The sequence below is a fragment of the Branchiostoma belcheri genome, unplaced genomic scaffold (assembly GCF_001625305.1).
Source record: "Branchiostoma belcheri isolate BF01 breed outbred unplaced genomic scaffold, Haploidv18h27 scaffold27, whole genome shotgun sequence".
In the NCBI taxonomy this organism is placed as follows: Eukaryota; Metazoa; Chordata; class Leptocardii; order Amphioxiformes; family Branchiostomatidae; genus Branchiostoma; species Branchiostoma belcheri.
This window is the reverse complement of record NW_017803876.1, coordinates 682,119-703,741: the sequence shown is the minus strand read 5'-3', so window position 1 is coordinate 703,741 and position 21,623 is coordinate 682,119. Positions and strand designations below refer to the sequence as shown.

Genomic DNA, 21,623 nt, shown 5'->3' with positions numbered 1-21,623 from the left:
CAACTGAAATTTTTGTCCCCGCGCGTTCTTGAGACGCGATGATTTGTTTATAGAACGGTTAGAAATCTGTAAGCAACGTAGGCCTGTCACTTCAACTAAAAGGCGTACAAATATAGCTCATTGCGAGATTTAAGTGAATTTGATGGAAAAACTGAAAATAATGCAACGTATGTGACTACCGAAAAAAGCGTAAGTCAAATTCATCTAAGTGTGAAATCGTGTGGATATTCCAGAATTACGCACTTAATTATCTGAAAACTGGAGAATGATGTAGAATGATACGTCGATGAAGGTTAGACATCCAGGTAATACGATACGCCAAAAAGTAGTTACTCAAGCAACTGGATATAATTTTGAAAACGTCAGACTAATTTGCATCATCTTGTCTTGACTTCTCTGACTGTTGTTCCTTTTTCGACTTCCAAAAATTTGTCTTCACCTCATATCAATCAATAGGTTGTGCTTATAAACCTGCATTTCCTCTCTGGTATCTCAGTCACTGACGAAAGCTAGTGGATACTAGCTGAAATGTCTGACGTTTTCAAAATTATATCCAGTTGCTTGAGTAACTACTTTTTGGCGATGTAGAATGATTTTTGACAGAAAATTTGTCAGAGTGTATTTCATGATACCCACTCTTTGTAATTAGTGTAGTTCTCAACTGCATTGCTCTATTTTATTCAGAAACTGTAATTTTGAACGTTTGCCTAATACTTGTCTTCATCTTTGAACTGTAACCATGATCCAACAACTGACACGAACTCTGGAATAACATTGTACCATGTGTGGAACTTGCATTTCGTACCTCGAAAGTCAGACAATATACAAATGCCACAACAAAAATGTTGTCCATTGACTTTTAATGCAATTTGCAGCAATCACTTTTAAAAAACTGTTGAGTTTCATCTGTACTATTTATTCAATTTTCCTATGTTTGACACATGTTCAAACTAACAAACATGCAGGACAACAATGCCCTAACACATACATTCTACTTCTCAAGAAAGAAATCATTCAATAAATGTCTTCACTCAATCAATCACATTATTCTGTGCGGGAATGTCAGAAGTACAATCCACGTTGCCTTCATATCAGACAAAAATAGAACAATATCAGTTCTAATCAGTCTAAAATTCATCCAAAATTGCAAATAATCACATAAAATCCATCTAAAATAGGTACTGGCATGGAGCCCAACAAATTCATGGAACAAGAAATGTTTGTGTGCTAATTCAACTATTTTTTGGGCTGCTTTTTATCAATATTGAAAACTACATCATATAAATTTTAGATAGATTTTCTGTTGTGAAAAACATAATTCAAAGTTGTAGGATTTCAAACAAATCTGATATGTTTATAATGATAGGCTGTGCTTCTTAATGCACAAAGTTTTGGTCCTTTTTGTTCATAGCATGCCCAAATCATGTGACATTTCATATTCTACTGCAGGGCTACCATACTAACATTGTTTCCTATAAACCAGAACAGGACCTATAAGTCTACCATTACATGGTATGTCCATGTGGCATCATGTGCTTTAATGCAACCGTTTGCTGTCACACACTGAATCAACTAAAACTCTAACTTTTGGCTACTTTGTCAATACAATACTTGAATGTGTAGTGACACTATACAACAGCGTTCTCTGTCACTGTAGTAGCGAGTTTTACATTCTTTACTGAATTTTATAATTTGCTGATCTTGGAAAAAGGTTGCTGAAACACTTCCAAGATAGGAAATTCCTGGGCCTCTTCCAGATTCGAAGTCCTTCTCAGTTAATCGCAACTGGAAATCATGAAATCCAAATTTATTTCTTGATGAACTGGAAGAGGGTGAAAGTTTGACTGATGAAACTGGAATGGCAAGTTGACTGGAGCTGGGTGAAGCAGTGTGTATCAAGGTAAGTCCCTGATGATGTCATCCAGCAGTCTGAGGCAGGGTTCCATCTGCGGGCTCAGCTGACACGCCTTCACAAACCTGGGAGGACAGAGAACTTACCATCAATGGTACGGTCTTCACAGAGAGAATAGCCATTCATTTCTCATTCATCAAATTAAAGGTATTACTATTAGGTCAGTTGACACTGGAGTGATACAGGTCTTAAACTCAATGCTTTGGTGTTCACAGAGAATGTCCTCAATTTGGCAAATTTTACTCAGATTTGTACATAGCACACTGCATTATACAGCTATCAAAAGAAAAAAGGAACGACAGTCTACCCTTCATAATAGAGTTGGTTTGTCAGATTTATGTACTTGTAAGGAATGATGCTTTCTGATGTATGCTTGGAATAATTCATAATTACTAGGCAGGTTGAAAATTGCACATACACTTTCTATTTCTGAAATCTGCCTAGAAAATCACCCAATCATATATGACGTGTTGACAACATACCTTGGCCTGAACTGGTTGTATCTCTCCTTCTCCAGGTAGCTTTGACTCAGGGCCTTCTTACACTGTTTGGCCAGACCGCTGTAGCACTGCTGCTTGGCAGCGTTGTGGGAGGGGCAGTCGAAGGTGGGCAGGTCAGACACACAGCGCCACGCTCTCAGGGTGTAGTCTATACACGCACCCCACTCCTGGGAAAACTGCAACGCCTTGCCCTGGTTCAGGCACTCTCTCTGCAGGGAAAAGGAGATAGCCTTTATAGATAGCCTTTTTAGCCTTTACCCTAACATCAGACCAGTAAGTTACATGCAGTGGAAAGTCAGCTTCGTACATCGAGTGTCTCATTTTTTCTTGACCATCATTTCAGTCTTTTATACTGTATATCACTTATCAGTGCATTTTCAGCCATAGTCACCTTTTCAAGCTGAGGTCGATCAGAGAGTAAGGTTTGAACCACTGGCACTGGTAAGGACCTATACTCATTTTCACCTGAGTTAAGTGGGGGAAAAGGTATAAAGTACCTTTCCCATAGGCTCAACAGTGAGGCCTGCCAGCCATTCGAACCCAGAAGCTTGGGATTCGGAGTGAACAACCCTACCCACTTTGCCACCATTTCTTGTCAATTTTTCTCGAGTTCACATCAATCACAACAGAGTTGTTACCATGGAGATTTTGTACATCTAAATTACTTCTGAATGATACATCTGAAGACAGAAAAGCAGTTTATCGACATCACAAAAACTACTTTACAGGGAGAGTCCCTACAAGCAATATCTTGAAAAACATTGCCAACAAATGCAGACAATTCACTTTGATGTATATGAATCTTTCAAGTAGGGCATGGTTCAATCATTCATGTTATCATTTCACAAGGGTAGCTCTATCAGTTTCACCAATAAAGATGGTCCTGGTGTGCTAGTAATGTACCAAAATGGCAACAGTCATTCAAAACATGTCAGTTACCATGCCAACAACAGTTCTTCAGAGAGAAAGTTTCTGAAGGTGTATTCATTTCAAGTTACTATCTATTATTGGGTTGTTCTGCATTGATGAACCGTCTAAGAAAACATTTCTGTGATCTAAATGCTCTTTGAACAGCTTGGTCACTGAAGAAAGCCCACATCTTCCTTTCCAGAAAAAAAAGGCACAAGATTTCAACTTCTTTTGCAACAGCATTTTAGCCAGAAGAAATTAACACCCCCAGATAATTGCTATCGTTAAGATAGATGAAAGAATTGTTCAGGAAAGTAAAAGTAAAGACACTTTAATATGCAGTACTGTAATCTGCACTGCAATGATTGTACCAACTGAAATTTCCTTTCATTTCATGGAACAATTACACATAGCCTCACGAATATGGCCTCACGAACACAGCTTAACTCCCCCAACAATGGTTAGAGGAGTAAGTTGGATGCCTTGGTTAGCTTGTATTTGGCAAGGTTGGCTAGTGTTCGGCTCGAATTTAACCCAAATTTGACTTGATTCATATAGAAAGGTGGGCATGGCCTAAATCTGGTCAGAACTTTGGCTAACCCTTGACTGGTTGGTGGTCAGGGGTGATGGGTCTGAATGTGTGACAGGGGCTTAAGACACCCATAAGTGATTCAAGTTTTTTTTTCCCTCCATTGAAAAATCAAAAACATTACTCACCCTGAAGTGATCCAGGTGTCTGGAGACTTTCCTGTAGATGTGTACGTCCCTGGCCGTCCCCAGTCTGCTGCGAGGGAAGGACTTGTACACAGCACGGACCAGCGAACTCAGGTGGTCTTCATGGCTCGATAGGTCTGGTTCAGGAAACATCGATTGAACCTCCTGCGGGCAAAAGACAGGATATGTGGAGTTGAGAAATTGACCAAATTGGACTACATTTATTACTACATTACTTTTTAATTTTTTTATGTGTAAATAAATGAACAATAAGTACACGTATTTGCACATAAAGTACACATTTTTGGCAAACATACTGTAAATTTTTCGGGGCACTTTTGTATTTAAGGTTTTTGCAGTTACTTATATACTGCAAACTTATCATTACCATGAACGACTTTCTTTTTGCTGCACCCGCCACCACCGCACAGGTATAGTTCCACAACATGACCATTTTTCTCAGATCCAGAACTTTTGCTACTGCGAACATAAAGTGATTACAGTAGATGGCACAATGCATGTTTCTTTATCACATAGCAAAGATCTCGACAGAAGTAAATCTTGCAGCTAAAGTCTTGCAGCTATTGAATTGCCATGCATGTCCATCCTGTTACCTGTTCCAGCTGTGGGTGTCTCTCATAGATGACTGTACTGAGCAGCTCCACCAGTTGGGCCTTACTGAGGGCTGTTAGCCTGGCTGACAGGTGGGCTGGCTGGGGCACTCTTTGCACCCGGGTTCGCTTTGGTGGCTGGGGACCTAGTCTATTATTGTTCTCCTGATCACCGTCAGTTGTCATGATGTCCAGAGGGGTCATTTGGAGTCGTTTTCTGTCAGAAAAAAAGTTATAATGACTCTAGTTACATACGTGATATGTTGTAAGTGGAGCTGTGTACCAATACACAGTACTGGCACTATACTGCAAAACTTGATTAGAAACACATCCAAAATACCCAGTCACTAAGTAGGGTACTGTACCTGTATCAAGTTACACTAATCATATGCTTATAAGTAGTAAATAGATGATCTCCCATGGGTCCCAGAGACAGGACTTGTGTTTGACAGTTTTAACTACCCTGAAAGATCTGTTGCATGTTAGTTATGCTTCTTACTGGTGCAGGTAATTTACAATGTTACTTGCACCAGTGTAGGTATTCAGAAAAAAGTATTTCAAGCATTTCACTATTTGAACATGAGCATAATCTACAGCATGACATCCAATTCAATCAGGTGAAATACTCACCTTCTTATTGTGTCCTCCTGGCTCCTGTCTGGAGTTTGAAAGAACATGTGGAACTCTGGAGATGATTCTTCTGTGTGGAGGAAAAAAACGAAGTCCCAATTCATTCTAATGTTGGAGATAAAGTTTAGTCTTTACTTCATAATGACTTGTACCGACACAGATGAACTTTCATGCTAAGTCAGTGAAAACCCCCTTTTCTTTCCTAACATGAAATTAAACCACCACAAAGGTAAGAGGGCCTGCAAGCCCTTTTTCGTAAGGCGTAATCAGGCCGTTTTAGACTTCGTAATTAGTAGACAGCCTCCGAAAAAATCAACGTAATTCGTAATTGGACATCAGCCGCAAATCGTAAAGTCGTAATCAGCTCTGAGACTTTAACGTAATTCGTAATAGGCGGTGAAAATTTTGCGTAATTCGTAATCACTACTCCCCTTGCAGGCCCTCAGGTAAATGCACTAGTTTGTACTACAGATCAAGAAATCGAGTCACCCACCGTTTGCCCTGTGTTTGCTGGTTGGCGATGTCACGGCGGTGTTGTTGAGTTTGGTGGTGATGTGCCTGAGGGTGTCCATGACTGGCCTGGGTCTCCCTCCCGCCCAGACCGGCCTGTCCAGTGTGACAGGCAGCCGCGGGGAGCTGGTCATCCTGGGGGATCCCTCCACCTCCGTCTCAGACTCCGTGTCACCATCGTACCAACCGTCGCCCCAACTGTTGTCTGGAAAGACAATACCAACTTATTGTTTAACCTTCTCACAGCTAGTTTAGCACTGGGAAGGTTAATATTGCTATTGCTTTTGCAGCCAAGAAAAAAAAAGGGCTGAATTGTGGGGAGGCCCGAGCTAACAATCAGTGGGGTGGAGTCTCAATGGTCTAAAGTGACTTCCATTTGAGTCATTGCACGAGAAAACCAGGCAAAACCAGGCAGAGGTCAGAAGATGGGGGTCGGCCAAATCGGCTCATACCCTGTATGTAAGATAGGTATGAGGAACTATTAACCCTTGTCCTGCTGGCAATTTTTACACAATATTTTTAAATAATTTGATGTCTTAACCAGGTCATAGACCCTTGACTTTTTTTTTGCCCTGCGGTGGCGTAGTTACTTCCGCATTCGTTGCGTTTCACTGCGGTATGATGCGTTGTGCAAGAAATACCCCCAAATTGTACATAGGCAGGGTGCTATATAGATGGTACTGTATGTGCAACCCATATATATATATATGGGTTCCGCAGGACAAGGGTTAAGTTGGCCCGGTTAACAGCCATATAGTTGAAACCCTCCGGCTATTTTTCGTTGGCAATACACATTCTTTCCTTGGTCAGACACAGGCCATGGATTCTTCAATAGAGTTTCTGCAATCTCAAACTGCAGTTACCTGATCACCAGGTGTTGTCTTCTCCCAAACAGTATAACAGTAATACTAGCACTTGAATACAATTAAAACCTGGGTTAATTTATGCAAAGCTCATGTGCAAACATGGGTTAGGTTTCCTCTTTGGTTAAATGCACAGTAAGCCAGAAGTAGTCTTTACTGTATCCAAGAAAAAAGCCATTATGGTTTAGAAATGTATTAGTTACATCTCAACAATCATAAAACAAAAAGTCTAAAACTACATAATTATGTCCTCCTCGTTGTATAAGTAAAAAAAACAAAAAACATTCCAACATCTCAGAAAAAACAAGGTTGTTTACTTGGCATTCAAATTAACTGAGTTTCTATTTAAAGGTATGTGACATTTACGTAAGTTATCATCATAAAAGACAAAGGTAAAAGAAAGCACACAGATTGGTACCACGGCCAGGGGGCTGGGAGGTGATAGGTCCCACACTGGTGAGGATTAAAAAACACAACAGGGTGAAACCCTCTTTCGCGGGTTTTTAATCATGGAGAATTTGCATATCAATCAATCAACCAGATACAAGTAAGCTGAGAAAAAAGACGCAAGCTATATAGCTATATACATGTAACGTTAAAGTACACTGAAAAAGCTGTGCTATGTGCAAGTTGGTTAGCAAGCCTTTCCTTACATATTCAGTTGAGCATCAAATACATGTACACGGGACGGGACACAGGTCTAGACCAAAATGTAGCAACCTGTGATAAAAGAGCTTCACAAACAAACAAGCAGACAACTTGGCTTGGCTTATTCTTTTTATATACCCACGTCTCCTGGTAGATAATTTGTAGTAAATAAAAACGTACCTATATTTTGCAGTGAGTGGTGCCTCATCTCGCTAACGGGCGCGTCCAGTTCGCCCAGCGGTTGTCTGTTCCCGACTACCGGGCTCACAGTTCTGGTCCCAGCTATTGTCGCCATTTTGCAGATTTTTTTTCCAGGCAAGTTGCTACAAGCAGGACTTTGGTCTTTCACGAAAGGGGGTGTTTTTGGACACAGTTTTCCAATAATACAACAACTGTTGAACTAGAAAGGTATCAACTACGGAATTTGTGGGAGAAAAATTGATTCTAACGCGAAAAAATCGAGAAAACAAAAAAATAAGCTGGGACCCCGGGCGTCACCCCTGCAGCGCTGAGGAAAAACCGCGAAAAAATGTTTGCGAATCTTGGCGCGAGAAATGTTCTTCGTGCAGTGATTGGTCAGCTGTTGACCTTTAAACCGATTGTTGATTGGTCGATTCTTACATAGCCAGTCTGTGATTGGCTGTCTCTGGCTGCACCCCTTTCAAAATGGCGGCTAGAGTTCAAAAAGTTGTAAAGTCGCCAGAGATTTTGACGCAGGTTTTTCTTCCGTGATGGTTTTCATGGAGGTATCAGGGTGGACGGGGACATGAACACTTTGTAAAAAGTATGGTAAGGAGACTTTGTCGTGTACTTATAGCAGAATGCCATAGTTGTCGTAAAATATTGCACGCAAATCTTGTTCGAAACCGCCCCCCTCCCTCCTCCCTCATCCAAAAATTATTTGCCTGCCTTCCTCTGCCTACAAAATAAGTTTGGTGGTGTCGTATTGTCTTACAGAGGAGAGGTTACAGCGAAAACCATGAGAACAAAAGTAGCACAAACACCTCAAGATTGAGAGTATGTATACACAATTTAATACAAAGTTCCTATAATGCAAATTGTGTGTATAAGTTAACGTTATATAACTGTTAGTGTTATAAACTAAACTGAAACTGTGTATATTTGAAGGTGGAGCAAAAACTTGAGTCAGTTATGTTCTGTTTTGTTTTGTAGGATCAGTAGCCACCCGTAATATCTTTTGCAATCGCCATTAAAGGACCTTTGATGTCAAATGAGAGGATGGCAGAAAGTATGGAGACTACCTCACGTCCTCGCAAGAGACGGATCGGTCTTGTTATGGAGGACGATGACCTCTCCTGGAGCTTCCAGCCCGAAACCAAGAGAATCTGCACCAGCGGTGACAACACCAGTCCCGAGGACGACGTTGTCTGTAATATTGTAGTAAAACAGATGCCTCCGGAAAAAGTCGGGGAGATCATTCAAACAACCAGTGACGAGTTTCAATGCCAGATTCTGGGGTGCAGCAAGTACGTCAACAGCATTGCAGAGTTCGAAACCCACTACAACACAGTGCACCGTAACGTGTGTGGGGTGTGCAAGAAGTCGCTGCCATCGGCCTACCTTCTGGACATTCACCTGCTGGAGTGGCACGACTCTCTGTTTGAACTGATGAGTGAGAGACAAAACATGGTAAGGATCAAAGGTTTTGGGGGAAGTAGAGACTCGTGATATATTCTATTTTAGACAAATGTTGAAAATCTAAATGGGTGAGCATAGTGCCAAGGTGGTCTTGTGGTTAGGGTTGTTAACTTAGAATCTAAGGGTTCTGGGTTCCTGTATGTTACTGGATCAAACCTCACAATCTGGTCTGCTGCAGCTTGTACTTAATGTACAAAATTGGCGTGCTACTGGTATACATGTCAACTGAACTGATCTGAGAACGGCCACGTCAGTTGCAGCTTTTAAAAACCGACTGTGTCAAGTCACTTAGAATGACTAAATTTGTGAACTGAAATTTGGATGCTTGATACTGATGAGATATAATGAGTTACGAACCGAGATAGTGTTTGAATTTGTGTATACCGTTACTTTGTATATACATGTATTTAAATTGTGATTCTACGACTGATTGACCCCTGACCTACCTCCCCTTGACCTCTTGAAAAATGGCTTAGGCCGAAGAGTTGTACTGCTGCACACATGTACTGTACATTTTCAAGGTTAAATGAAGGTTGAAAAAAAAATACATTTATATTTTATTCACATACAAGACAAACAACAAGCAGTTGCAATATCCTGCAGGAGGTACTAAGTACCAAGACGTATTAATTGCTGACAGTTCTCTTCTTGCAGTACCAGTGCCTGCTGGAAATCTGCCCTGACAGCTTCCGCAATGCTCATGACAGGAGAAGGCACATGGTGCAGGTCCACAAGTATCCTTCCAACTTCAAGTTTGACAAACCAAGGAAAAAGGACAGGTAAGAGTTGAGTAGAGTGAAGAAGAGTAGAGCTTGAGTAGAGTAGAGTACCCGATTTCAGCCAGGTACAAAGATGACTCTTCCTGTTCTGGGGCCGCCACTCACAGTTCAAACTGTCATTCCTGGCTTGTGTGAGCTATCCAGAGGCAACACAGCCGCTGACGTCTGGCAAAATTACTTGGCTTCTTATTTCAATTTCTTTTAAGTCTATATCACTGTTAAGTCTTTGTTTGTTATGCTTGTTAAAGAAAGGTTCTTTTTTTATCCAGAAATGCCCATGATGATAAAGCAGGTGCGAAGAAATCACCTTCCCTTGCCAAGTCTGAGGATACCAAGACAGGTTTAGCCATGGACACAGGAGCACCTGTTGAAGCATCAGCTGCCCTGGATGCAGCACCTGGTGTAACCACAGGAAACACACAACCAGCTGGTGCTACTCACAGACAGTACAGGTGAGCACACCTACATGTCTTGGAAACCTTGGGCTTTGGCGATAGAAAGATTTCCACTACATGTATTAGCAGCTTCTGATAAAAATGAAAGAAATGTCAACATGTCATAATGCATGCAGAAAGGGAATTCTGTATCTTTAATTCAATCATCGAATGCATGCACATTCCAGAGCCTTTCTGTTTCTATCATACAAATTCTGTTGTTTTGAACAGAGCTAAGAAAGTAGTGTTAAATCTGTGAATAGTTAAGCATTACAGTCTGTAAGTGAAAGTGTGTCATTTCTGCCTTAGGATGCAAGTACTCTCAGTCTCAGTCATAATAACTGTTGTTGATAACTTATATTTCATAAATCTCCACAATGTTCCTTTGCTGTAGAATGCCCAGGCAGATATGTTTTGGCAGAGGAGCTCCAAGGGGCTTTGAGCACACAAAGCACAAAAGGCCACCAAAGAAACAAGGAGGCAAGAAGAAGGAGGAGAAGCAGAAACTTCAGGAAACACCTGCTCCAGAAGCTGTACGACATGCAGAGGAGATGGAGCAGGTAGATCAATATTTCTTTCTCTTTTTGTTGTTTTAATTTTTGATCAAATGCCATTACTAGTGTGCTTGATTGAAAGCAAGTGGCCTTAGTTTTTTCCATGCCAAAAGTTATGTAGATCATTTCTTTATTTTTACTCAAATTTGATAATTGTGCTTGTAAATTTCTCTTATTGTATGATGTATGTATAAGAGGTAATATGTAGATATCAGAATAACAAGCTGCTGCTATGTGTTTCTACAGGAATCTGTGATGGAAATGGAGGAGATGCAGTAAGGCTGCCTCACTAAGGATCAACCATCATCATACTAGTGCCCTATATATTGACAAAGTTGAAATATAATAATGATTGTCAAAAAGAATGCAGTTTTGACTGATGTGATGTATGTTCATTCAACAAGACCACACAGTTCATGAATTTTCAAAGTACTTATAACTTATTGGCAAAGCCATGTAGTATCATATCTATTTTTTATAGATTTCCAGAGTAGGAAAGAAAGCTTGAAGACAAAAAGACAAAATAAACTGTTGCAAGCTTCGACATCAAAATATGTGTACAAATGTAGTTACATGTGTATGGCTGGTCTTTATTGCCATTGGTTATGTGCCAATGACTAGAAAGGATATCATTTGACCTGGTATATATACACATGTAGTACTAGTAAAGTATATGATATTGCCTATGAAGGTTAGACATCCAGGTAATGAGATACACCAAAAAGCATAAAGTACATGTATATGATGTCATGTACTAGTAATTCATAAGCACTCTCAAGTTGTAATGCATGCAATAAATGATCTTGAAATGTTATAAACTGATTTGTATTTCTGTATAGCTCAGCACAAAGGGCCAGGGAAGTACATGTCTGAAATTAAAAGATCTTGCAATTTTTGCTCCTAAAATGTTTTTAGCCACATTCCCAAAGTACATAGAAGTTTCTCACAAAACACTGGGCAGTTGTATGTAAAATGTCAGTTTATGTTGGAAGATTACAAGAATCTACACATCAAAAAGTGAGAAGGCCACTATCAAATCTATGGTAAAATGCTGTCAATCAGAGACATTTGAAAGATTTGGAGTTTGATGGAAGCATCTTGAAGCATGGTTGTTTCAACTGTTGACCTCTAGCTGGAGGGTTACCTTAAGGTTTTCTTTTTTAGTCTGTCGAGTACATAGTGAAGTCTTGAGATTACTTGTTCTTTTAGTCTGAAATCTATGCACACCACACTATACATGTACATGTACATCATGTACTTGCAAAATGACCCCAAATAGTAGTAATATTTCTCATCAATATACATTGTATAATAATAAAAAGGTTTTCCGACAAGAAGTTGAAACATTTTTACAGCAAGGAGGTTAAGTAAACATTTCATTTTTACTGACAGTGATTTGCCACTAAATAAAACTCGTAGGAAAACAATGACTTCTGGCCTGCAGTCATAAAGGGCAGAGGCTATTTGCTAGTCTGGGTAGCAATTTGCAGGGTCACCAAAACTGATCGCTACTACCATGACCAATGACCAAAGTTTCAAGACCAATGACATCCATTTTCAAACATAAAGTTTATACATCCAGAATATATCAAAACTAAAAGCATTAGGAATAGAATGTTTTCATATTTCTCAGCGAGTAGCCTAGTGTTTCCTTTCCGTCTTCTCTTTGTTTTTTTCTGACGTTAGAAATCCTAAGGCACATTATCTTCCCAGCCTGGTCACTGATAGCATCATTGGCAGTCCGTTTCCCTGTGGTCAAAATCACTGTCATTTTGGTTTCAGAGAAGATCCATTCTGTTGTTGTTTTCAGAGGTTATAATTATGCCTCAGGGCAAATCTGCAATTTTGTTCTCACTCTCTTCTCCATCCAAAGAATGCTGCGATTGGATGTGACACTACTGCATTATCACAATTACTATTGACAATTACTGCACTTAGATGATAGATGATAAATCTTTTCCTTTGGGATCGTAAACACTGTGGCTATATGCCCGCTCATACTGGTAAAAAAATAAAACGCACCAGTCCGACCAGCTGATGTATTCATACATAGAAGGTAATCAGGTATCAAATAGGTCAAAGGTCAAAATTGGTTTGAAACTAGTCTCAGTTCCTTTTGTACACACGTGCGTTGCGTTATTCATTCTTGTTGCTGTTAAACATGGACTTAACAAATAAGAAATACCCTAAGGAAGTTCTTGGTGGGCTTAATGAATTGAGGAAGCAAGCAGAGCTGACAGATGTAGTGCTGGAGCTGGAAGGAGAAAGTGGCGCAAGGTAATTTATGGGGGACTCTGGGCAGCATATTTTTATTATGCATGCAGAAAGCAGTTTCGGAAATCTTCTCAGATTTGAGTTGTTGTTTTCTCTTTCATTACTGACAGCGTTACAGCTGTAGTACAGTACTCTTCACAATGTGCCCGATGTTGTAGTTTAACTTAACTCTTTTTTTTCTTAATTTTTTTTTTAGCCTGGGTAACGTTACCATTTTTTTAGTTACCCAGGCTATAATTTACTGTAGTGGAAACTTATTGTCCGGTAACATAATCTTCATCATGCTGAAGGTGGTCGCCACAACAGGAAGAAGGACAAGTAAACGTAGACGTTTTTTTTTTCGAGACTGGATGTGGGTTACTGCTTCACTTAGCCATGTGCTAAGCTGATCCAGTTTTAGCCAGTTTCAGAGTTGTGACCCCCTCCAGGTCATTGGACTGTCCTAATGCCGTCTGAGGGTGGCAGACTTTACCATTCCTGTGTGGATAAGTAACAACTAAAAGAACAGTCTACTCTATAAAACTCTGATGTAGAAAACACAGTAGAATATTGGAACGTCATGGTATCATTTAAATTTACACGGGCCAAGAATGATGCAGCATGTATCTTCCTCCCCAGTTTCCCGTGTCACCGCGCCATCCTGGCATTGTGCAGCCCATACTTCCATCGTATGTTCACCAGCAGCTATGCGGAAGCCAAACAGGAAAGGATCTGCATCCAGAAAGTGAGTGAAGTTGCCATGGCAACAATTCTGGACTACGCCTACACCGGCTGTCTTCAGACGGAGTCAGACCAGGTCCAGGATGTGATGTCTGCAGCCAGACTTCTCCAGGTAACAATTCTGCTTCCCAGGTTTTGTTTAGCTCTTCAAGTTAGTTTTTGTACAGTCAAACAAATTGAAATATGCCTGGCAAATTTATTGGGAACATATCATTCTGAGCCTCCCTGCTGTCATGTAGTGACTACCGGTAATGTGGTATCTGAAGGCATCCTCATTTGATAACCTGGGTCCATCATGGAATTTCCTGGGCTTTGCTCGAGCCACATACATGTATTGTGGCCTGCTGTCAGGTTCAGTTTACACATGGTGGGGAATGTGCCTGGGGTCTTTGCTGAAGTAAGGCACCAGGAACAAGCCAACAATACTTAATATGTTTCCACATTATGGGTACAGACAACTTGAGTACAGACATTCCATCTGTACTGTCTGCCAGTCTCACCAGGTGCATACTTAGTACAGATAGGTTAGTGATATTGGAGACACATGCACATCAAAAATTGATATCTAGGGAGGACTAGTACTACTATAATTTTGGCAAAAGGCAACTTTCATGTTTGTGGTGTAGGTGAAAAAAAAGAGCTAGTCACTAGGGTTTGGAAATATAGATTGTTCCAAATCATCCTTTACTTACTGAAAAAGTAGATGCCTTGCCCTGAATCATCCCTACATCCACTTGCATGTACAATATATAATAAAAAGATGTACCATGGTCTGTTTTTTTACTCCTAATATCCTATAGGTTGATTTTGTATACCACAAAGCAGCAGAGTACATGAAGAACCATCTGGACATGTCCAACTGTGCTGATATATTGATGTATGCTGACATGCTGGGGGACCTAGACTTGCTGGAGACAAGTAGGAGGTACATAGCATTCAGGTCAGAGCGATGGCTGTCACAGACTAACAGTGGCTGTCTTGCATTCATTTAAGTTATTTGTTTTCTCTGCCATATTTTGGAAAATGAGCTGTGAGGATGTGCATGTAATTTAAGAATTGCTAGCATCATTTCTGCTATTGGTATAAGAATGTAGCTGACAATAAGTTGATATCAATTTTCAGACAAACTTTGGGTCTGTTATGTGTCTACATAGACAGGTACATGTAAGTACATCTGTCGGACCGAAAGAAATTTGAATTAACTAGATAAGATCTTGATGACACTTTTGACCTTTGACCAACTTTTGACCTTTTGAAATCTTGTTTACCATCAATAAGGATTATCAGAGAGGTTTGTTAATGTTGCAACAAGTGAATTATTGTAGACTACTTGGTTACAGACCAAAAGGTCCAGAATACTAGTATACTTTTTAATCATGTTCAAAATCACAAGCACTGAAAGAATCTGGCACTCAGTATAATTAGCACTAAAGTTACTACTCATTTAATTCCCTTAGGTTCAGCCAGGTGGTCCTACAACCATCGTTTCTCCAGTTGCCTCTTCCCCTGCTCCAGTCATTGCTCAACAGGGAGGATTTAAGAATCAACTCAGAAGACGACGTTGTGCAAGCTGCTCTAAGATGGATCGAATTTGACAAAGAAGTGCGCTTGCAGCACCTTCCTGCTCTGTGCAAGTCCTTCCGTCATCCCTTTGTCAGTGCCAAACTGTGTGAGGAGCTGCAGAGCAAGAGCCCGTCATCCGACTGCCAGCTGGTGTACAGTGAGAAGACAACCCAGCGTCTGGAACAAACACGAACTGAAATGCAGATTGCTGTACTAAGGGAGATATCTGTGGAATTCCCTGTTAAAACCCGTTGCTTTGACCTTGCAAGAGGCACAACATACATCATGAACATGCCTGACAACCTGGAGGGCTTCACAATGATAAGCACTGCTGAAGATGAGCTGTATCTGGCAGGTGGTGTTTACACTGGTACAGATGGTGTTGTCATGAACAGATTGAAAGCCATAAGAAACAGTCAGAAGAAGTTTTATCAATACAACCACCTGTTAGACACCTGGGAACCAAAGTGTGAGATGATGACAACGCGTTTCAGGTAACGTTAGGTATTTTTTTTACACAACCTGCTGGTTTCCTCAGCATAGATCAAAGACTGGATTCCATTTTAAAACTGGTAGAGTGTCTATCTTCATTTTCCAAAGTTAGTCTTAAAAGATTTACAGGAGGCAGCGCAGAGCTTCTTCCTTGTAATCTGACCTGTATATGATCTGCCCATGTGCATGTGATTGTTTTAAATGTGTTAACGGTTATGTATTATTTTAAACAGTTGATTGATATAGCTCAGACAAAAGAAAACCTTGGCATATTTTCTTACAAACTTTCCTTGATATCTTTTCCAGTTGCAATCTGGTCTGTCTAGATGGGTACATCTATGCCATAGGAGATGGCAGAACAAATAAGTCAGCAGAGAGGTATGACCCCAGTTGTGACAAGTGGGCCTGCATACCACCCATCCCCTATCCGATGCCCAGAACAGAGCGTCATTGCTTGTCTTCTGCATTTTGTGCTGTGGCCCTTGATGACAGCATCTACGTCATAAGTGAGAAAGGCTGCTACAGGTTCAACACCACAGAGAACACCTGGAGCAAGACGGCAGACATGCTGGAACCTCCACTGAATCCACAGGCTGTTGCGTATCAGGGGTGTATTTACTGTGTGGACACAAACGATGACACACTGACATACGTAGAAAAGTACAATCCTGAAGATGGTGCGTGGATACATTCGGACAATGCCAAGACTTTTTCCTGCACTAGTCTGGCCCTGATGCTGCATGGGGACTCTTTGTATCTCCTCACCGTGCATTTTCCAGAGGATATGCCCTACAACAGTCATGACCTCTACAAGTACCAGCCAGACACGGATTCTTGGCTGAAGCAAGAAAGTGCAGACATAATCGTGACCCCCATAAAGCAGTGGATGCAAGCCCATGTTATTGAAGATTGGTTGGTGGCAAGGATGATTCCAACATGTCTTGGTGATGTGAGTTCAGAAGTTTTGGGCCAAGGGGAAAGTGATTCTGATGATGACGAGTATGACAACTAAAGCACTTTTAATTACATGTACTTTCAAGTCCACCTAAGAGTTACTCCAACTGGTGCCACCCAGAAACTTTCTCTTGGTTGAAGCCAGAAAGTTGACACACAACTTAAGATGAAGAAAGATAAAGGGGGAGTGATGATGATGACAGTTAAACACTGGTCTGTAGGACACATTTTCAAAGTCACAAACTTGAATATTTTTAGTTAGTACACATGTTTTGTTTATGGTAACACGTCAGCAGAACGTACTGTGCCTGCGCAAAACCTACATTTTTCACGGTTTTTGTTGATTTTTGGTCAACATTGCGTCATGCGGATTGTTAACCTTGTATGCGCAAATACGACCTTATATGAGACGTTCTGCTGCCATGCACAATACTTAGTATATTACAGGGTTCACGCACGTGCAGCTTTTTCTGCTGACATGCTGTTTAAGGTATACTATGTGCTCTAATGATTATGGCAAAAATGCTGTTACTGATGGCTTGAGTTAGTTTTGATGACCACATAGGCTTGATAAAGTACAGAAGATGTCCAGAGTTACATAATGCACCAAACATTCAGATATGATTTACTTTGTGTCAGTGTCATAAACGTGTTTGTAGATAGTGTGCACAGATGTTTTCGTCACAGTTAACCTTTTGAATCAATATATTGTTATATGCACAAACATTAATATTCTGCCTTGTTGTTTATGGGAAGCTAGCATTTAGGAAAGAAGTTCAAGGACTTGCTAACCAATAAGATAAAGACTGGCCAACTTGTTAGAAATAGTGGTTAAATGATTTATGTTAACATTACATTTGCATTAAAGTGCGTTAAAAATCTCTATGTTTTGAGGTCTTGGCTGTCCAACCAGCGAGTATGTTACTATAAGTACCGTGCATGCGCGCCACCTATCGGTTTGTTCAAAAACTGCAGAATCTCGTGACGTCACGCCTTAGCACCTGTCCGTCTCTAGGGCCGCAGTCTTGAGTAAACTATCGTAGCTACTATAGTACATGGACCGCCGAGTGGTTTCATCCGAACAATGGCGATTACCAAGTAACAGAAAGCTGTTGAGCCGCTAAGGACGGCGATTGGGACTTTGGGGTGAAAGCTGTGTTAGGTTTTTCGGCGATGGAGAGCCTGCCGGAGTTTACCGAGGACATGCGGCAGCGGCCTCGGACGGTGGCGGTGGGGATACGGGACTGGGGGGAGCCGGGGCCGCCGTCCATGTTGTTCGACAGAGCCGCTCGAGGTACACAGCGTTTTTTGGTTTGATTTTTCTTTAAGTGCCAACGATCATGGTACTGATTATTTTGACATACTCATTAACATCTGGGCGAAGTGAGGAAAGTCGTGTAAAGTGCCTTTCGCAAGGGCACAAGGTTAGTGACATGGCAGGATTCGAACTCGGGACCTCTTGGTTCTGAGCCGAATGCTCTGCCCCACGACCCCACAAAGAGTGACGTATCATTAGTGGAATATCGATGTTAGCCACCCCTTAATGAGTGTTTTGTTATGGTGTGTTCTAGTGGTCGTTTGATAAACGTCGCCACGGTAAATGCCTATACAAAAGCTTTTAACAGGTGGCAACAACTCGATAATAATCACCTCACCTATCTTGTCTGGTCGATCCGTCTGCCTTTCTATCAGAGTGTTAATGCACCAAATCTTCCTTTATCTTGTACTGATGCATTTTATTTTTGTGTGAACTGGAATACAGTTGTACTACTCATCATGGAAGTTCATCTGTGTCGGATTGTAGGTAGTGCTAGGTAAAAATCATAGTACAATGCTAACTTAATTCCAAGACAGAGGGTACACAATAATGAAATCTATCCTGATCCTGACAGTGGTTGTTGAAAATTTACCCTTTAATATGTGCCCTTTGTGTAGGCATTGTGCATACATAAAACATTCTACACATTGTCTTCCTCTGTTGTTCTATCATTCCCTGAAGCTGAAAACTTTGTATTTCCAAAACTTTTATGTGTCTCCTCCTCTGCAGCCCACAGTTGTCGAGCCCCCTGGGCACAAGACCGCACCACCGTACGGGACATGGAGCTGTCCTACATCTGGTCCAGTATGTCTCTCACCAGACCCCCCTCCAGCACGTTTGGGGGACCACCCCCCACCAGGGCCACAGCAGGGGGGCGAAGGCTCTCCAGACTATCGAAACTGTCTTCGAGTAGTGTCATGAAACCAAAGTGAGTTGATTTGACTTAATTATTCTGTAAACTTGTGGGACTCAATCGGGTCTTTGATATCCTGGATTCTCAAGACAATACAGAGGATATACAAAGTCAACACACTTTTATTTTGACATGTCTATTTCATCAGTTATTCTCAGCGAACAGTACTTCTTGTAGTTTGCCTCTTTATATCTGTCTTGCAATTTATCACTGTATTGAAGATGTGGAATATATTAAATGCAGAAAGTCAATTAAAGATTATCAGAAATTAATTATCTAAGAAGTTCTCTAAAGTTTGTCATGATAATAACAAAGACTTTTATTTTGCACAGAACTCCTTCCAAGCTGCTGTATGAGTCTGATGCCACTACAACGAGCGAGGCTGGGAAAGTGTACTGGCCACGTGGCCTGGCTGTCAGCCAAGCGGGCGACATCTTCGTGGCCGACACCGCCAACCATCGCATCCAGGTCTACACCCCCTGCGCGATCCACAAGGCCAGCTTTGGGTCCTTTGGGACAGGGACCGGTCAGTTTGACCAGCCGAGTGCGGTGGCCATGTGTGGGGACCACCACATCGCTGTGGCTGATATGAAGAACAAACGCGTGCAAATAATGTCTGAAAGCGGCCGCACAAAGTGCGTGTTCCCCACCCAGTGGGAGCCCCATAGTATCGTGTGTGATCCTGACAGAAATGTCATTGTGGCGAACAGCAACAACGAAATCGAGGTCTACTTCCCTGACGGAGAACTGTACACGACTTTCAAAGTCAACGAGGGGCTGCCGTACAGGAGTTACCAGTGGCCATTATTCGTCACCCAGAACACGAGAAACGAGATCGTTGTCTCCGATCCGGTCACCCAGCTCGTCAAGTTTTATGACTACGATGGGGACTTGCAGTCGGAGTTCAGGCCGACCGTGCGACAGGGGGTCGGGGTTCGGGTCGTCCCCCGCGGGATTTTCTGCGATCGTGTTGACAACATCTTTCTGGTGGATGGACTGAACCATACCGTGAACTACTACAGCGACAACGGATGGCATCTTGAACAGATGCTGACGTCGGCCCACGAGCTGGGCACCCCGCAGGCCGTGGCCCTGACGCCGGAGAAACACCTGGTGGTGACGGAGTGCAGCGTCAACGGCAGCCACTGCGTCAAAATCTTTCGCGGGTTCTCCTGCGACTGCCACAAGTCCCGCCCAGGCTCGGTCAAGCGAAAGTCGGCCGGCATGATGCAGCCTGTTAAGAGCGCCCCCGCTGCCATGATATCCATGGGTATTTCTGCAATACGAGAATGATGTGTGGTGTAATTGAACACCAGATCGCAGGCTGTTATTGACAAAGTGAAGTCAACCGTCAACACATTGAGTGCCGTCTGAAAAGAGGCCACGTGACCAAGCTTCGCCTGATTGAATGTTACCATGTAATGAAGCTATGCAACACTGAAGTATAATACTTGCCAGCCATTGAAGCATGGAAATAAATACTAAACATGACAAAGGTAGTAAACTCAAGACTGCTGCTGTTTTTGCAGGGCCTTGTGTTAATGTGATGAACAAAGAGAACCTTGGACCCAAACTTTGTATACAAATGTGCTTCTGTTATCACACTATAGATAGTGTGTGCAATATTACTACTGTACTGAAAAGTTTTGTTCATGTTTACCACATTTAACGATAACAGTTGTAATGGGGGTCTTTGTTTAAGAACATCCCAACGTGGGATTTTTTAAAATGGAACATTATGTATATGTACAATGTATCTTGATTGATTTAAAATCTTCTATTGACAGTAGCAAAGTGATTACCAGGGACAATTTGTAACCTGGATACCAAAATTATTTGTCGAATGAGCTGCAGAGTCACTGTCGTCCTGTCCACAAATACATACTGAGAGGAAAAAGAGACCGAGTCAGCTAGAATTCCGGTTAGTTTGGTAACCAGGCTAGACAATTTGATCTTAACGTTATATGCAAATAAATAAGTCCAATTGTACAGAAGACCCAATGTAAGTGTGAAGAATGTTTTACGCACAGTTGAGATTCTATGCTTTACACCAGTGGCATGTTGTGATGCACCTTTACTTATACATGTAATTGTTGAAGTGATCTATAAAGTCCACTCAGTCTCCACTATAGTGCCAAATTAGAAACATTGTATTGTCGGTATGACTTGATGCCAAATTATGGCTTCTTAGTTGCTTGTAGAGAAATGAGTTGTTTCTGTGATCGAAGTATGACGTGGAATTATTTCTTCCTGAGAATAATTGATTCTCAAGGTATTATATCTTGAATCAGGAAAATATCACTGCATTAGCATCATTGCTGCTGTTATAAGATTAACTGTTGTATGATGTATGGTTCTATGGTGTATGATTCTGATTTAGAAATAGCTATATATATTTGACAGAGAATGACTATGACAATAATTCTAACTTTACTGCTGCTATAGTTCACAAAGTGGAAGAAAATCAAATCAGGTACAGTGTTCACACACTCAGCATTACTTCGTATGTAAGATTATGACTTTTTGCACTAAAAGTCTGTGGTATTAATTGTCACCATCTGGGGTAGTACTGGTACAGTAGTACTGCCTTTTACATTTGTATGTGTCACCATGACGTATGATATGAGGAAAATGACAATAAAATTGACTCAATCATTAAACATTAC

At 41.3% G+C, this 21,623-nt stretch overlaps 5 protein-coding genes across 9 annotated transcripts in view; 4 read left to right on the top strand and 1 right to left on the bottom strand.

Annotated features, from left to right (window-relative positions):
* LOC109472336 overlaps positions 1-353 on the top strand; it is a 2,844-nt gene extending 2,491 nt beyond the window's left edge. Inside the window, exon 2 of one of the 2 annotated variants that reach the window (XM_019772043.1) lies at positions 293-353. The gene's annotated coding sequence lies outside the window, so the exon portion shown is untranslated. The remainder of the gene's footprint in view (positions 1-292) is intronic. The other variant, XM_019772041.1, reaches the window with a different exon arrangement.
* Positions 354-843: 490 nt separating this feature from the next.
* On the bottom strand, positions 844-7,812 carry LOC109472309. 2 transcript variants are annotated; one of them, XM_019771994.1, is made up of 7 exons: positions 7,478-7,812; positions 5,770-5,991; positions 5,277-5,343; positions 4,650-4,863; positions 4,039-4,200; positions 2,395-2,621; positions 844-1,977 (listed from the first exon to the last, which is right to left on the bottom strand). In XM_019771994.1, the coding sequence occupies exons 1-7, from the start codon at positions 7,590-7,592 to the stop codon at positions 1,896-1,898; spliced, it is 1,089 nt and encodes a 362-aa protein (XP_019627553.1). In that variant the 5' UTR covers positions 7,593-7,812; the 3' UTR covers positions 844-1,895. The 2 variants fall into 2 exon arrangements, with proteins under 2 accessions (XP_019627553.1, XP_019627552.1); XM_019771993.1 differs by having other exon boundaries at positions 5,277-5,346; positions 7,478-7,810.
* A 128-nt stretch (positions 7,813-7,940) lies between these two features.
* Positions 7,941-11,537, top strand: LOC109472310 (zinc finger protein 511-like). Of its 2 annotated transcripts, none has more exons than XM_019771996.1 (6): positions 7,941-8,086; positions 8,514-8,947; positions 9,611-9,735; positions 10,005-10,187; positions 10,564-10,729; positions 10,970-11,537. In XM_019771996.1, the coding sequence occupies exons 2-6, from the start codon at positions 8,522-8,524 to the stop codon at positions 11,000-11,002; spliced, it is 933 nt and encodes a 310-aa protein (XP_019627555.1). In that variant the 5' UTR covers positions 7,941-8,086; positions 8,514-8,521; the 3' UTR covers positions 11,003-11,537. The 2 variants fall into 2 exon arrangements, with proteins under 2 accessions (XP_019627555.1, XP_019627554.1); XM_019771995.1 differs by having other exon boundaries at positions 8,471-8,947.
* A 1,255-nt stretch (positions 11,538-12,792) lies between these two features.
* LOC109472335 (kelch repeat and BTB domain-containing protein 8-like) lies at positions 12,793-17,580 on the top strand. 2 transcript variants are annotated; one of them, XM_019772040.1, is made up of 5 exons: positions 12,793-13,000; positions 13,616-13,829; positions 14,518-14,642; positions 15,175-15,774; positions 16,079-17,580. In XM_019772040.1, exons 1-5 carry the CDS (start codon positions 12,885-12,887, stop codon positions 16,782-16,784), a joined length of 1,761 nt encoding a protein of 586 aa, XP_019627599.1. In that variant the 5' UTR covers positions 12,793-12,884; the 3' UTR covers positions 16,785-17,580. The 2 variants fall into 2 exon arrangements, with proteins under 2 accessions (XP_019627599.1, XP_019627598.1); XM_019772039.1 differs by having other exon boundaries at positions 14,518-14,657.
* A 201-nt stretch (positions 17,581-17,781) lies between these two features.
* Positions 17,782-21,622, top strand: LOC109472339 (E3 ubiquitin-protein ligase TRIM71-like). Its single transcript, XM_019772049.1, has 3 exons — positions 17,782-18,020; positions 18,774-18,972; positions 19,290-21,622. Exons 1-3 carry the CDS (start codon positions 17,900-17,902, stop codon positions 20,248-20,250), a joined length of 1,281 nt encoding a protein of 426 aa, XP_019627608.1. The 5' UTR covers positions 17,782-17,899; the 3' UTR covers positions 20,251-21,622.
* Position 21,623: the final 1 nt, after the last annotated feature.

Coding starts and splice junctions, on each gene's coding strand:
- LOC109472309 (XM_019771993.1), bottom strand. CDS start 7,592: ATGGCGACAATAGCTGGGACCAGAACTGTGAGCCCGGTAGTCGGGAAC. Junction 2,622..4,038: donor GACACCTGGATCACTTCAGG/GTGAGTAATGTT, acceptor TTTTCCCTGCAG/AGAGAGTGCCTGAACCAGGG. Junction 1,978..2,394: donor TACAACCAGTTCAGGCCAAG/GTATGTTGTCAA, acceptor CTGTCCTCCCAG/GTTTGTGAAGGCGTGTCAGC.
- LOC109472310 (XM_019771996.1), top strand. CDS start 8,522: ATGTCAAATGAGAGGATGGCAGAAAGTATGGAGACTACCTCACGTCCT. Junction 9,736..10,004: donor AAACCAAGGAAAAAGGACAG/GTAAGAGTTGAG, acceptor TTTTTTATCCAG/AAATGCCCATGATGATAAAG. Junction 10,188..10,563: donor GCTACTCACAGACAGTACAG/GTGAGCACACCT, acceptor CCTTTGCTGTAG/AATGCCCAGGCAGATATGTT.
- LOC109472335 (XM_019772039.1), top strand. CDS start 12,885: ATGGACTTAACAAATAAGAAATACCCTAAGGAAGTTCTTGGTGGGCTT. Junction 13,830..14,517: donor CTGCAGCCAGACTTCTCCAG/GTAACAATTCTG, acceptor AATATCCTATAG/GTTGATTTTGTATACCACAA. Junction 15,775..16,078: donor ATGATGACAACGCGTTTCAG/GTAACGTTAGGT, acceptor TATCTTTTCCAG/TTGCAATCTGGTCTGTCTAG.
- LOC109472339 (XM_019772049.1), top strand. CDS start 17,900: ATGGAGAGCCTGCCGGAGTTTACCGAGGACATGCGGCAGCGGCCTCGG. Junction 18,021..18,773: donor GTTCGACAGAGCCGCTCGAG/GTACACAGCGTT, acceptor CCTCCTCTGCAG/CCCACAGTTGTCGAGCCCCC. Junction 18,973..19,289: donor AGTAGTGTCATGAAACCAAA/GTGAGTTGATTT, acceptor TATTTTGCACAG/AACTCCTTCCAAGCTGCTGT.